Genomic DNA, 16,016 nt, shown 5'->3' on the forward strand with positions numbered 1-16,016 from the left:
AAAAGAGAACATATTATCCATCACCGTCTCAATAGAAGTGATTTAAATAACTGCGATGATTAACTGTAGGACTGTGCATTGATTTAACTGAAGCATTTATTCCTATTCAAAATCTGTTTGACAGCTTTGATCAGCGCGGTGAGTGTAGGGGAAATGATCCTCACCAGCTCCTGGTCCTCTTCTTGATTGCTTCCTTTACTTGTGTGGGGCGGCCTTCTTTGTCAGTACTTGATGGTTTTGGTGAAGTGGCACGGCTGTGCCAGGCTTGGGCGCCGGCGTGCTGGTGCTGAGGCCGCCGCACACAGTGGAAGCCGTGCCTGCCCCGACAGCCCAGCTGCCGAAGGGGCGGAGGGTGGGGGTTCTGCACCCACAGTAAGGGTGGCTGGTGTAATCCTCTGCAGACCGAGCGTTAGGGGCGATTTGATCCCTTCAGATATGCAGCATCACTCCTGGGACTGATTTTTATTTGCACAGCTTACCTAGACAGTTCCCAGAGCACCAGAGCAGAGTCTTCCTTGATTGCTGGTTGAGGAAGGACAGGGCTGTGCAGTCTGACTGCAGGTGTGGCAATTCCCCACCTCGCCAGCAAAGATCCTTCCCATTTTCAGGCTTTCTTTTGCTTTGCAGAGGGCTAAGCTACTTCCTGAGCGCATCAGCCTACGCTTAGGCCCCTGCACGTGCCTGACGAGTGTGCTTGATGCAGAGAGCTGCGTACATTGAGGGTAGCACAGCTCTCACACCACTGTAGAACACTTTGTAGCAGAACGGGGTGCCAACATCCACATACCTACCGCAGAGCATTTGCTTACAGAAAAGAAATCTTTCAAATTTAGAATCACAGTAATTCAGCTAATTGGGGCTCCAGTGGTAACAAGCTTATAATAAGCTCCTTCCATGGCCATCAGTTCCTCATGCGTGCCCCTTTCAATGATGAGTCCTTGCGACATCACGGCGATGATGTCGGCGTTCTGGATGGTGGACAAGCGGTGGGCAATGACGATGCAGGTACGCCCTTCTCTGGCCTTATCCAGCGCTGCCTGCACAGTCTAAAGGCAACAGACAAAGTGGAGAGTGAAAATATGCAAACCAAACCAGGGCTCAGCTGGAAAAATCTGATCGCTGCAGATTAATTAACCGTATTGTGCAGCACTTGTAAACAAGTGACTATGAGGCTAAATCAAAGGTTATGTCACTGATGTGCCCAGCTGGGTCGTGAACTCAGTCTGTTAGCAGTACAGAGAAGGGACAGGTAAGCACAGCAGCAGCAGAAATCAAGGCAGGCCTTTATGCAGCTGGCAAGCTGAATGGCACCTCAGTACGGGTGTGTTTGTAACTTTCCACCTTTCTCTAATCTCTGGGTGTAACCAAGCCACACAAATCCTTGCCCAAGTTCTTAGGCCCCTCACCACTGTTTTGATTAGCTATTCAGGCTTCACCATTCATCTGCTGGAATACATTTTTGATTAGGTTTTTTTTTTTTTAATGTGCAGAAGCTATGTTTGTGAAACATTCCCACGGAACACTTTGAAACCCAGGGAATTAGTATGCACATTTCGGAAGTGCTGCCTCTCCCTGGCAGTCTGCGAGCCCCTGTAGCTGGCTGCTGGTTTTATAGCTGTGCTTCCTGGAGCAAAAGAGCATCAAAGGTACAAGTGCTGAATTAACAATGTGGAGTAACGTGGTCGTGTAGTGGAGTACATCGGGATGGCTCTGTTGAGCCGAAGGCAGCAGTGTACACTGTAAGCCATTGTATTCACTTTCCCTTGGTGCTTATCACTGCGCAGTTACCTTTTCACTTTCTGTGTCTAAGGCAGATGTAGCTTCATCCAGTAACAAGATTTTAGGATCTCGTATGATGGCCCTCGCTATAGCAATGCGTTGTTTTTGCCCACGAGACAGCTGGGATCCTTGAGCCCCAACATTAGTTTCATATTTCTGAAAAATATACAAAAGGACAATTTTAGTCAGGTGTAGGCCAACACACCAGTACGCAGCCTGAAGGCAGAGCGGGAGGAGAGAGGCGAGAGCTGACCATTGCTGCCTCCTCCTTAAAAAACCTGGCAGTGTGGAAGTACTGTAGCGGTGCTGCATGCGAGCTGTGCTTTGCAGTGTGCTCGGCCCAGGGGCCCAGGCAGGGTGGTGACGGGCCTGGGAGAAACATTTGATAGCAAGATGTTGGCTGATTTGTCTGAGGCAAAAGAAGTCCTCTCACCCTAGACTGGGGAGAAGAGGCTAAAAGTGATTTAAAGTCTTTCTGACAAGCGTTTTGTTTGGGTGCCTAAACTGTATTCACACCATTCATGTTCTTCTGATTTATTTTTATATGATTTCAGTGCATTTAAACATGTCTTAAATGCACATATGTAGCCAGCTTCAAATATTTTTGTCTATGTATCATGCCCTAGTCACAGGGCAAACCTCCCACAGCTGGGAACAGGAGTCGTATTTCCTGGCACAGTGGAACACTGTGACTGCCAAACTGTGCTGCTGCTTCTGTCTTGTCCATGGCTTTGAAAAATCTTCCCTTTTCCGCTAGTTTAGAGCTGTAACTGCCAGTTTCAGTTTTATAAATATTTGCCTACTGTGTAAAATCGAGCAGCAACTCACGCCCAAACTCTCAGGGAAGGAATGGCCATGACACCCTCTTTGCTCCTACTGTTAGAGCTGTAAAAGTAAATAAAAGGTCTACGCGTGTAGCAGCTTCAGCTGGGTTTGGAGCAACTCCTGCTGCAGCGAACACCGAGCAGCCTTCTGTAGTTCCACAGCCAAGACCTCGCGGGTACTTACATCAGGCAGCGACATGACGAAATCATGCAGCTGAGCCTGCTGGGCCGCTTCCACAACTTTTTCCATCGTCGCCTCTTTGGTGTTGCTGCCGTATTTAATGTTATCAGCAATGCTGCAGTCAAACAGCACGGGCTCCTGGGACACTATTCCGATTTTTGATCTAAGAAACTGTACATTTACTTTCTTGGTGTCGTGTCCATCTATTAACTACCAAGAAACAGGAGAAAACTTGAAACAACAGCTTGCAAAACCCAAATAGTTTACAGCACAACTAAATGATTTAGCCATGTTACTAAAATGCAGACAAAACCAATTTAATGTAACTTGAAGAATCTGCTTATATTTGATTCCTTTGTGCATGATGTGTATTTTCTGGGTATGTCTGTGGTCCAGCCAAACAGCAGACCATTTGCTTAAGCTTAAATCCAAGTGAACTATGTGATTGCTTCAGGTTAGGCACATGCTTTGTTGCCTTCCTGGCATAGCTATCACCACACCTTTTTTTTTTTTGCAAAGACAGAGAACTCAAACTAGATGGTTAAGTATTTATCAGAGGAAAAGCTATAAAAGCTTTTTAAACTATCAGTAACTGAATAACTGGAAGTTAAATCTGGACAAACTCAGCCTAAAAAGAAGCTGCATGTTGAAGCTATGTGTTTGGGGATGTTCCAGACTCTCTGTAGCTCCATTCAGGCTTGATTTTCACTTGTGCTCCTGCAAGGCACACCACGTGTTACACAGGTTTCAGCCAGGAGCCACCGGAGCAAATGCCTACAGCCTACGCAATGCACGAGGGTGCACCTGAGACTTCTGCTGTTCTGGTCTTGCCCGAACACAGCTGAGATGACGCTCGGGACTTGCCAGAACAGTCCACATTTGCTCGAGAAGGAGCTGAAGCCCCAAGCTGCACGTGTACGTGCCACCACTGCTGGGCTGCACAGCAGGACACACTGCCAAGAGTCCCTGCAGCGCTGCTGAAACCAACAGCCCCCACACCACGCTTCCTCTGCTTACCACACTGCCTTTGTCAGGGTCATAGAAACGCTCCAGAAGCTGAACACTGGTGCTCTTACCACAGCCGCTACTTCCAACAAATGCCAAAGTCTGTCCAGGCCTAACAGCTACAGAGAGGCCTTTCAGGACCTGAATATCAGGCCGAGAAGGGTATGTGAATTCACAATTAAGAAATTCAATGCTTCCCTTGAAATGATCCTGGGGAAAAAAAATGAGAGAGATGGTACAATGAGGTTGAACTCAAAATTGAGTTGTGAAGTACAAAGTAACTCTTCCTCAGATTCCATTCTTGCATCTCTTGTTTAAAATATGACATTAGTGGTTGTGAAATTAGCCCAGAAAAAAGGATAAAAACCATACTGGAGTAGCTGTCCTAGAGATGAAGCCGTTAGCCATAGCACTAGTGCTCTGCTTACACTTCCCGGACTGCACTGGTCAGAGGCATCAACTGGAAATAGGATTGCCCTACAAACGGGTAGGGGTTTTATTTTAATACAGACACTGGGTAAGTGTAAATTTGGTGATAGTCCAAATACATTTGTGCAAAAAGCTGGATTTGGTAAAAAAAAAATCTATTGAACTCTGCAACGTTAAAACAGTACAAGAATTCAGGTCAATTTTCCCAGAACTCTTAAAAAACTGTTCTACAAAACTCTCAAGTGAATCAAGATACTTCATTTTCATGGTTTGAAGCAAATTACTTAATGTATTTACTTCATAATAATTATTTAAAGTTTTCATTTAATTCTAGTGAAAAAAGTTAAATGAAAAATAAACTATTTGAATTTCATGGGTCTGACTTTTCATTTCACCAAAAACTGAGCATTTTCATTTTGTCTAACTCAAAGATGATTCGCCTCCGCATGAACACCCCAACGCTTTGATGTGAATGGAAGAAAGCCTCCATTACAAGCGAGCGATAGTCATGCTCATGTGTGAACTGTAGAGCAGAAATTAAAACCGTGCTGTTCTGCCTGTCATCCAGATTGGTCCTATTTCAATTTACAGGAGTTTTACACTGACAAATTCCTGAGAGCCACACCTAGTGTTTCTCTGGCTGTCTAGTGCACAGCTCAGTGCTTCCAAAAGAGCAAAGACAAGTAACAATTACACAATCAGCATAACCTTCCTGTAAAGCAGCAATCCTCGTTGACTTACAAATCGTTAGTGCAACTTCAATGCTTATACTGAGCTGAATGACATCACAAACTACTCATCTCCGCTCTTACCCATTTGTCCCCTTTTTCACTGTAAACACTGATTTTAGGAAGGCGATCAACCAGTTGAAAGAAGCGTGCAGCAGATGTTTTGGCTTTGGCATAGTTGGGGGTATAGGAGGAAGCTCTCCCCAGAGCAGTTCCACTGGTCACAATAGCAGAGATCACCCTGCGGGGAAGGGCAACACGGTCACTCCTGGGAAGCCAGTGGGAAACGGAACGCGACGCTGAGACCAGCGCTTCTGGCACCAGGCAGGTCTCACCTGAACACAAAGCTGTAGTGGAGTCCTTCAGTGTCCACCAGAAACCCTCCGTATCTGTAAGAGACAGCGTTGGCGATGAACACGATGCTCTGGGCAAAGCCAAAGCAGATGCCGTAAACATGTGCTTTCTTGATTGCAGCTCTGTAGGGCATATCCAGGTGCTTCTCAAAATTGTTGATAAACGTTTTCTCTTTCCCTATGCCAGCTACAGTCCTGATGTTAGAGAGGGCTTCACTGGAAATCTGGAGGAGGAAAAAAATGAAAGCTCCTAATTTTTGGAGTAAAAGCTCCGAATTTTTACTTGGAAAAGCAGAGTGTGCTCTTTCACAAATGCAGAATTCTTTTATGAACACAGGCCACTAATGCCATATATAAATTGATTCAGAGATGATACAGACCAGCTCAAATATCGGCCAACCTAAACAGAAACTTTCCTACAAGGAATTATCTACTAACACCCTCAATAGCAACGCTCTGTCTGCTTCACTAGAGCGAAGTTACTGTAAGCACACTTAGGAAATCGGGCACATGCTCTCACTTGTGACTTATTTCACGTAATGTGAATAAATGGGACATCCGCAAAAGCAAAAATGGCTTTAGGAACACTGTTATTTCCTTGATTGCATACATTTATTAATTAAAGATGTTGATTTCAATTATTTTCTTTGTTTTATTTATACCAATAGTCAGGAGTTAGAAGGGATGCTATCTCCAACTGCTGTTTCATAAATTAAAACCACATGAATTTACTACATTTCCTCACCTGCTAACCCTCCCTCTTTCTCTTGTTTATGTCCAAAAAAAGCCTGATGAGGTGGAACATATAAATGGAGGGTGACACCTTGATTCCTCTAACATCAGGGACACAATGGCCAAGATTTTTACCTTGTGCATAGCCAGAGAGTAAGCAAGAGCTCACCTACGTGCATAGAAAAATGCAACACAGGAAACTCTGAGATGATCTCCATGATCTTTATCTGAGTTGGAAACCTCTCCGGAGCCTTAATTAATGGTAGGCTTTATATTGTGTTTTGTTGCCAGCCAGAATTTGGGTTTCCATCCCAAAAAAATAGCACTACAGTTTCATCTACGAAGTAAATTGACTGTTTGATCTTAATTTCACCTCACTTATCAAGTCATGTTATTAAGAAATTGGTTTTAAATGCTGCACTTTGCCTGGACTTTGATAGCAGCTGCATAATGTGACATTTTCCTGTGGGAAGCAATAGTCTGGTATATGGCTTATGAATGTTCTCAGCATGTAGGAAGAGATCTGAATATAAATAATTAAAAATATTCCATCCAATTTCAGGTTTTTTTTCCCCTGGCCAAAATTGAGAGTCATATCTCTTGCATTATCACACAACATGAAGGAGCGGTGAGTAGGTACTGCGAATTGGATTGGTCAGGCTGTTCTTTTCTATGTTGAGCGTGGCTGACGAGCAATCACTGTGAAAGAAATCAGAGTATTCAGCATTGGGATGCAGTGCTGGCAAATAAATTAGAAAATAAGACCAGACATAATCAGTCATTGCCAAAACTGCTGATGCCTTGAGTGCCCTTTTCATCCCAGCCTCTGGGCCATTCTGTTGAACAAAAGCTGATGCCTTGACTATTTAGTGAAGTTTCTCTCCTTGTCAGTTCAATGACTGTATTTTGATTTATCACTTTTTGTAAATAATTAAACTATTCTGAATGTGGGCAATTAGTCAGGTCTTAATTCTTCCTTGGGTTCTGGGACTGAAGATTGTTCCTAACAGTGCTCAGCAGTGGCCTGTAAATGTATTCATTTGATTAGTGGTACCACAGTCAAGTGATATTAATTCACGTAATAGCTTTTGTGCATTTCAGAAAAAAATGATTTCCGAAGTCTGCATGTATGTGTAATCAAAATGATTTTCTAAGTTCTATGCCCACAGTCACAACAGGCTTCTTTAAATCACACCCAGAAAAGGAAATCGGGAGCTGAAGATTTGCTTCTTCAGGAGAAGTCAAAAAGGGGGGTGGCAGGCTGAGCGAGCTGCAGCAGGCAGTGGGAGGGAACCAGCCAGCAGATGCGGAGCTCGCCGGGGCAAAGGGCTCCAGCCCCTGTGTTTGCTGCATAGATTAAAGTCAAGAGGAGGCTGAAGACGGTTGAGAACTCAGCTGGGTAGAGGGGAGGTTCCGATGGGGCAGGGTGGAAGGTGGGATGGGTAAGACATTTTGTGGGCAGGACTTTTATGTGGGAACAAGGAGGATCAGGAGGAGTGGGAACTCCGCAAGAGTCATTTTAGGATGGGCTGAAGTAGCTCTCAGAAGGAAGATCTGAGGCTTTGAGAGGGCCTGCAAAGCTTTCTTTTTCTGATGCTAGAAACATGGCAGCCTAAAGCAGGGGAGAAGGCTCAGGCATTACTCTGAGCAGGGTAAACTGAGGTAGTCTTCCTCATGCCGCCTGCCTCCTAAATCGGCTGTGTTTCTGATGCAGTTCAGTCTGCACAGTTGAACTAGGTATATTTGAAAAGCATCAGGTTCTGGGTCACATGCCAGAACTTAGTGACCCAGAACTAAAGTCAAAGAAGTCTGAGTGTTCCAAAGGCAGCAGAGCTGCACGGGACTGAACTCGTGAGCAAATGACTTCCCTTTCTCTTGTGTCCCTACCTTTTCCCTGCTTGGAACATGGACTGGAAGCCTGCTCAGCCAGTGCAAACTACATAAACCTATTGCCAGCCTTTGAGGTGACGCGGTTTGCAGGGTCCTGCAGCCAGCTGACCGTGGGATGCTGCTACCCGTGATACTGGATTTAGAGTAACAAGGAGGAGGGCTTTAGCCAGGGGTCACTGAAAACTGTATGCGTTCTTTCCAAGGAAAGGGAATTCCTTCCTCGTGTCCCAAGCTGGTTGGTTTAATATCCACACAGGTGTGTTTTCACCATGGAGCAAAATTTAAAGTATTATGAGAAAGTGCTATGTCTCCTGTTACAAATTAACAGAAAAAGGGTTAGTGCCTATCTGAATTTAAAAAAAAAATGCAAAGATTTATATACTAGCTGAGAAATGAGAATTGATAGAATTTTGACCCTTAGAATCCATGCACAAGAATAAAGTTATGCTTGTGATCTAGCAGCACACATTGATGGAGAAGCTGGTAAGCAAGTAGAACCCACTGAAGCAACAATTCTGCTCTCTCTACAATCCATGTACTGATCTATGGTTCAGTGCCGAATTCTCAGATGTGAGGATTTCTACGTGAACAAGTTTCTCTGCATTCTGAGGACAGCATAATCACAGGGCATCAACAAATGGGTATTTCAGTAAAACCCAGCAAAGGTGAAACAGACTGCTGAGAGGTCTGTGTCTACCAGTTAGGTCTAATAACTATTGAAAAGTCAGTCACATTCCATGCAGCAAGTTAGGGAGTTCCCAATGGTGTTTCAATGGTTTGACAAGCTGAAATATTACAACTTATTTGCAAAACATTGCCAGTATTATTACTTTTGAATTACTGGTGGTCCCAAATGCCTGATTTTTCAACTACCCGGGACTGCAAATATACATTACCCGTCCAGTAGCTTCCAGCGCTTTCTTGTCCTGAGAGGCGAATCCTGTCAGCATTCTAGCCTGCACCGCTCCAGATAAGGCCAGAAATGGCAGGAAACACAGTATAACTAAACTCAGTTTCCAGCTGAAGTAGAAAGCAATGATCATGGCCACCCCAATGTTGGTTAAGGAATTGACAATCATTCCTATCTGCGATCCAGTTGCCTTCAAAGAAAAGAAACAGAGGAGATTGACTTGTACTCCAATAGTAATTTCAATAATCTTTAAATAAAATTTCCTGTAAAACTTCAGAAAACTCTAAATCTTATTAAAATACCATAAGGCACCAGTGGCTGCTGACCGCAGTGGAATTTAGCCAGTTTGGATATACTGTTTCCAATTAGAAAAACTGCAAATGTCCAATATTCCTTTCGCCCACCAAGCTTTCCACTGAGAACTCAGAAAATTGTTTTCTAATGATTGTGAGAAAGACAATCTAGCTATTGAAATTAGTTCCCTTGGTTCCCTGGGGAATCACTCGTCTGAATACTCTGCCTAGCCCCTACGTTTATCCCTCTAGATTTAAATAATAAACAGAACCCTTTTGCATCATAACTATTAACAACAAAGTCTCAGCTGTGCTAAAATCAGTAAGAAACATCACTGAGAAAGGATGAATTAAAGTTGCATTTCTCCCTGTCTCTTTATTAAAGAAAAAATTTAAATACCCCTTTGACATCACCTTTATTGAATGCATTCATCTTCTCCTTATGTACTTCAGGGACACTATTCTTTGTAATATTTATTTGCTCAAAAGTCATTTTCTTTCATGGCAGTAAACAGCAGCCCTAGATAGGAACTAGGTTGCTATGTATTTGAAAAAAAATACACATTTGATATCCTTGATCATTCTCAGCTGAGTTCATTTGCAGGACGTGACCTTGCAGCACAAAATGCTCATCACCTACTCCTCTGACCTGTAGCAGAGGGCATGGTGCCTCGGGCCTGGCCACGTGGAAGGTACACCTCCCAGCTCTGCAGAGGCTGCCAAAAGGAGCAGCTGTAGGGCTGCTCTTAACCTGGACCCTGCAGCTCTGACAGCCCCCCCCCACACACACACTCCAAGAGTCCACTTCTTACTCCTGGTGCCGATGTAGACATTTTCAGAGCCTGGGCATTTGCGTGCATCTTCTCACCTCAGCTGGCTCTGCAGCAGCAGCAGTTGGCTAAGCTCTGCGTCAGGCAGTAAAAGGCAGGGGACACTGCAGCTCAAGAAGTTCTGGTTTTTTTCTTCCGGAGCTGTGGGTTGAATGATTGTGCCCCACTGCTCTACAAGTGCTTAGAACACAGATGTCCCTTAGGAAGCTATTAAATGGTTCAGTCAGTGTTTTACAAGTTTGTTAGTTCAATTAAAATAAGTCCTATAAGTGCCGGTAGGGGCTGAAAAGGTTTGCAGCTGGTTTCTCTGACTCTGCAGAAATTGCTGCTGACGGGTTTTGGGAACCTCTTCTCTCATTTGTCTCTTAAATTCTTAAAACCTCCATTAACAGTTTTTAAAAAAATAACCTGCCATCTTCAGTCAAGCTGAAACAGGACAATTTTTATAACAAAGAAATCTGTATGTTTCCTTCTTCATTTCTAGAAAATTGCTTGCATTGGAGCCAAGTAAAATGGCATCTGACTCACTTCTGCCAAAGCACCCATTCAGATAGGTAACAATTAGAGCTCAGCAGGATTTAACCCTCACCCCCTGGGGGGCACAACACACGGAGTTAGTGGTTCACTTTCCCAAATAAAGTCACACTAAAGCTGGCTGCATGATCCCCCGGCTGGAGCACCAGCCCATATTGTAAACTATTTTTTCAAACGGACTGTCAGTTTAAATCAAAACTGTCACAACAAGCACAATGCCATGCTGAAAACTTGAAAACATGATCAGTGACGAATGTCACTGAAATACTAGTCTGACGTGTTTTTGTAATAAACACTTAAGCATTGTAGCAAAAAGCTAATTCACCTCCAGAAAAAAATAAAAAAAAATAAGACTTCTGCACTGGGTGTTCCTTCCGGTTCCATTGATAGTTGGTATTTTACTGATTTTTGTGTTCTTGTTCTGGTAATACTGGCAGGAATAATGGGCAGTAAATTGTGACCCTATTTGTGCTTTTAGGTAAACACAATGATAATAGTTCCACATTGACAGTCTGTGATAAATAGAAATAGTTTAATTGACTGACGAAGGCCTGATCTACACTGACCTCGCTGGCTGCATGCTAGCTAATTTCTGTGACAATGTGCCAAAATAGGCCTTCAATCAGTGCTTCTATTATACCATTCTTCAGCTGCTGGGCCTTACCCCTTGGACCTGTGAGGCATCTGTTGCCAGCCTGGTAGTCAAAGCACCAGGGCTGTTCTTCCGGTCATCAAACCAACCAATGTCTTGCCCCAGCATAGCCTGGAAACCAATTTTCCTTAACCGTCTTGTAAGCAGCTCACCAGACTTGGCAAAGGTGTATCCCTGGGGTGCATAAGAATAAATACAAATATTGTACAGAAAAAGATACACACAGAGTAAGGGATCAGAAACAAAATTTACTCGTATTGGACTGCTATTACCTGTAGAAACTGTGTGAGAAATGAAAGAATTCCAATAAAGACAAAGAGCAGGCAGACACCATTGATCTGGATTCTTTGTTCTTCTTCATCAAGAATGGAGAAGGTCTTTGAAAAAAAAATGGGTGGCATCATATTAGAAGTGTCGGTTTTGCCGTGCATGAAGTTTATTCATGACTTGCTATTGCCCAGTGCAGAAGCCCACCCTAGATCCAAAGCCAGGACACAGAGCTCTCCCTCACCCCTTGCAAAGGCCCCTTTCCTTACTTTTCCTAAGGTGAGCCTGGGTGCCACATAATGCTTTTTGCTCCTGTTAAACAACAAGTCCGTTATACTCGGTGTCTGCACATATTGCTATCACTTGTTGCCCATCCCTAGTTACAATGTCAATCATCCCCCTACTCTAAACAAGATCCAGTGTGGTAACCAGAAAACACGAATGAAATAAACAGCATAGCAACAAAGCAACAGCGCAGCAGCTCCCTTACCTCCACTCTAATCTATGACAATTGGGCCATACAAAATGAAGTCTGTGTAAATAATTATACCCCAGCATGACTTTCCTTGCACAACACTAACGGATACTGTAATTGCTATAGGTAGGCTTCAAGAGGAACCTATTGTCTTTTGCTGAGCGAGTGTGGATATGAGCTATTTGCTTATTGCTGCGTACTTGAGAAAAAGCATTAGTGCTTAGAGCCCCTCCACCCCATTCTGCTCCAGTCTCCATGGTATTTTCCTTTTGCCCCTTGTTCTTCGTATCTGGCCTTTTTCAACACCTGCCAGCGTTACCAGCTGCTGCTGAAGTAGTGGTCCAAATCTAAGTAACCATCCTTTACCAATTCCTTTCAGTCAGAGCAGCTGATGTGCAGGTCAGTTAACCTACCTGAAGTTGTGAAACTACTTCTGCTACTTGCAAGTATAAGGCACAGCTCATGTTTGTACTTCTCTAGTAACCTTAAATTAATTCTAATTGAATTTCACAGGTAAAAATTACTCTCAATTAACTAATCTCTCAACCTGTTATCTGTAAGCTGTAATTAAAAATAACTTGTGCATTCAACTTTTACTTATATCAAAACCAGCTTAAATTCTTCTAGGTAAGTATTTAACAGTAGAAAGAGAAGAAGGAATTTTCATTACAGCTGCAAAATGTAAAAATTCCACAAAAATAACTACTAGCCTTAGAAGGTCAACCCAAATTATTTACAGTTCAAAATGAGCTGTGCATCAAAGTAACAGGGAGGAAACAGAGCATGACTTTGAGCAAAAGACATAGCTGTTGTCTAGTTGGAATCCCACTGAAAGTATTTTAACTTTGTACATCAGTACCTTGGCAACAAAATAAATCCTGCAAAATCCAAAATTACAATATCAAACCAGCACTTAGTGTTTCAAGCTAAGAGCTGTTCCAATGCTATGCTCTCTTATCAGTAGCAAGGCATACTACTTGCTTAGATTAATCTTTGTTTAAAAAAGAAATCACCAGGTATGATTTAATCAGTCATAATAGGAACAAAACATATATAATGATCTGCTGCTGTTTCTATCCTCTTAGTGAAATCTGCTGTACATTCAGTAATTCATGTTTGATTCTGAATTGAAGAGGCTTGAGCAGATTTCATGTATCTTTGTAACTTATGTATCTAAAAAAGATACCACTGGGTTTTGTTTGGTTTTTTGTTTTTTCTGTAGGAAATATTCTAGTCGAACACTTGGAGTGAATGAGATACAAGGTGAACTCAGTGCATGCATAAACTGTGTCCTATGACAATTCTGGATTTTAGAATTGCTCTGATGGCATTTTCTGTATCATCACGGCATGTAATATCTAGACATGAAAGGGAGAATGCACTTCGTAGTAGGGGTCATGCCACATGCATAGCTAGCCTAAAACATAACCAGGGGAATAACTAACTGCTCATCATTGTGAACATTTGTTAACACGTATGTCATGTTAACTACAGTGCTGTGGTACTTTCTCATGTGAAAAAACACCAGCAAAATCTCTGTTGAAATGAATAGGAATTCTAATGAGTAATATTAATAAACAGTATGATAAACAGAGTGTGTGATGGATCATAATAAATATACAGTTGTGAACTGGGATAAAAACACTACTCTCCAGAGGGGTTCATGGCTTTTTCACAAATGATTTGCATGCCTTCTCTGCAGAGTCTTCCCGAAACACTGGGATGGCCCCATATATGGGTTGATCTTAACATTTTTTCTTTTCACACTATGAAATTTTTCTCTCTAGTCAAGTGAAAAAACATCAAATACAAGACTGAGCATTAAAGAGATAAACACTTGCCCTAGCAACCTACAGTGAGTCACAGTAAGTATTTATGCTTGTTATAAATACACTTTGGTTCATTGCTTCTGTATGGCTTGATGGTAGGCAAGGTTAAGTAGGAGTCTTCATTTCAAGAAAGTCAAAGGCAACACGGTTCCTGATTTCAGGGAGGCTAGAACCGTATCCATGCTTATGAAAGGTGCTCATGAAAAGGAAGAGCGCTGTGAGCCTTTGTTTTAAGCTTTTGCTTTAAGCTTTGTTCTGTCCATATCACCCATATTCAAAGTGGTTCCCTTGTTTTATGCAAGACATACATTGTGAAAGGCCTTCCCAGTTCCTGTGGCCAGGCTCTCCGTTGCTCCTAGATAAAGGCTGAGAGAACTGCAATGTCTGCAAGACACCTTGAGGGTTTCTGGTGAAACCACTTACTGGTCAGTCTGGGATTCCTATTACAAGCTCTAAATTCAGGGAAGCATCCCAACTCAAGAAAAGCAATGGGGTGAAGTACGTGCTTACACTCTCCCTAAACTGAGAGCAATAGCACTTCATAGTCCTTTCATACAGAAGGAAATGTGGATAACATTAGTTGGGAAGAGATCTCTGTATGGCAAACAGAGGATTCTTTTTCCCCTTGCAAATCTGTCCTGTAAAACTGAACTATCCCATTCTGCAGCTATCCTAACATGCTCAGCTATGGTTTTAACCTATGTTCTTGATTCAGAAAAATAACACTGATTACAGTAACAGGTAGCATGGACAATACCATCAGGTATATAAAAGGGAAGAGTTGTTCCTGAGGTGTCCATGCTCAGATTATACAAGTTTCAAGAGTTTTGGTGTGGACTATCTTTTATCTGCAGCCATGGGCTACATGCCCAATAGCAGTTGGAGCACATCTTCCAGTTGAGTTACACTGGCAAGGATCCATTTCTCATACTCTGAGACAGTTCCACAGTGGGAACCAAAACATAGTAAAAAGAAACTACTGAGAAATTTGTTCCAAAGGTACACTTCACATCTGCACTGATCAGAAGACATATCTAGTCTTACCCAGTTCTTCATTCACTTTTTGGGATCAATTGCCGAGAACCTTCAGGGCAGACTTTGCTAAATTTATCCTTTCATTTCTTAGCTGTGGGGATTTTTCCCCTCACTTCCCCAGAATATTGGTCCCAGAGTACAAGGCCACGTGTCTGTCACAACATCATGGCAGATATTCAGACAGCTTGGAAAGCAGATGCATATTCCATCTGCCTGACTGCCTTGGCACCAGGCAGAAATGTTTTAAGTTTATGAATAACGAAACACAGATGTTGGACTTTGCTCATGTTCATTATGGCTTGTTTTTTGTTGCAGCCTCTCTCCCTTGATCGACTGAGACCTTCAAGCGAAGGAATTAATCCTTGGCAATAAAGGCTTTTAACATCTTGCAGGATGACGTCAGCCCTTCCAGTGTCTAGAAAACCTGTCTCAAAAGGAATGAAAGGTTAGAGTCATTGTGGAACGCACATAGCAATGTCTCACCTACTGTCCAGTGAAAGCCACAGTCCTTGGCATGAGGTCTACTCAAAAAGTGTTTGGAGATGGTACACCTATGGCTAAAAGGCGAAGCACATTGGCCAGGAGCCACTAAGTGGATCAACAGGGACTGGAACATCTTTTGCTCTGCCCCTGCCTGGATGTCAGCTAGTAAACATCGAGGAGCAAGTAAATGTGATTCAAAGTCCAGAGTAACTTCCCAGAGAGAAACGTTTAAGACAAAACAAACATACTACCACCACCTCCTGCCCACCCCCCCCCCCCCAAAAAAAAAAAAAGAACAAACCAACAGCAAAAGGTCAATTTTTGTTTCAAAGATTGCTGGCACTGCTATTAGGAGCATTTTCTCAACCCTTTTCTAATCAGTAGCTCAGATGCTGAGGCATTCATTCATTCATTCACTCACTCACTCTTTCCTGCCTGAAAGGTTTTGCACCTCCAGTTTCTAGAAGAGTGTCTGCCCTTTAGGTCAGATATTCTTTGCACACAGATGTACCTACCATGACCTAAACAAGTAAGTGGGAAAAACAACATAAGTTTTATCCTATCTCAGGCAGGTACCTGTGGAATTATTAGTAAAATTAAGCTCTTACATCTGAAAATTAAGGTTTATATGAAAAACGTAGCAGTGTTCACCCATTGAGGAAAAGCATGAAATCAAAAGGAGCTCTGAGGATGGGACACAGCTGCAGCAGGCATGCGAGGAATCCACTCACACAGCAACTCCCTGCAATGTACCATAGAGGATGGAACAGAGTGGAGACTCCGTGGC

General features: G+C 42.9%; 1 protein-coding gene across 3 annotated transcripts in view; it reads right to left on the reverse strand.

Moving 5' to 3' along the window:
- Window positions 1-78: 78 nt before the first annotated feature.
- The window catches only part of ABCB11 (ATP binding cassette subfamily B member 11), a 50,801-nt gene continuing 34,863 nt past the window's right edge, over window positions 79-16,016 (reverse strand). For 2 of the 3 annotated variants that reach the window (XM_075431180.1, XM_075431179.1), the window contains 9 exons: window positions 11,413-11,517; window positions 11,153-11,314; window positions 8,818-9,021; window positions 5,282-5,523; window positions 5,031-5,187; window positions 3,802-3,999; window positions 2,788-2,994; window positions 1,789-1,935; window positions 79-1,046 (listed from right to left, as the gene is read on the reverse strand). In XM_075431180.1, the coding sequence (XP_075287295.1) occupies window positions 846-1,046; window positions 1,789-1,935; window positions 2,788-2,994; window positions 3,802-3,999; window positions 5,031-5,187; window positions 5,282-5,523; window positions 8,818-9,021; window positions 11,153-11,314; window positions 11,413-11,517 (1,623 nt within the window). In that variant the 3' untranslated portion in view covers window positions 79-845. Of the gene's footprint in view, window positions 1,047-1,788; window positions 1,936-2,787; window positions 2,995-3,801; window positions 4,000-5,030; window positions 5,188-5,281; window positions 5,524-8,817; window positions 9,022-11,152; window positions 11,315-11,412; window positions 15,171-16,016 lie in introns of those variants that run through there. The other variant, XM_075431181.1, reaches the window with a different exon arrangement.

The sequence above is a fragment of the Opisthocomus hoazin genome, chromosome 9 (assembly GCF_030867145.1).
Source record: "Opisthocomus hoazin isolate bOpiHoa1 chromosome 9, bOpiHoa1.hap1, whole genome shotgun sequence".
Taxonomy (NCBI): domain Eukaryota; kingdom Metazoa; phylum Chordata; class Aves; order Opisthocomiformes; family Opisthocomidae; genus Opisthocomus; species Opisthocomus hoazin.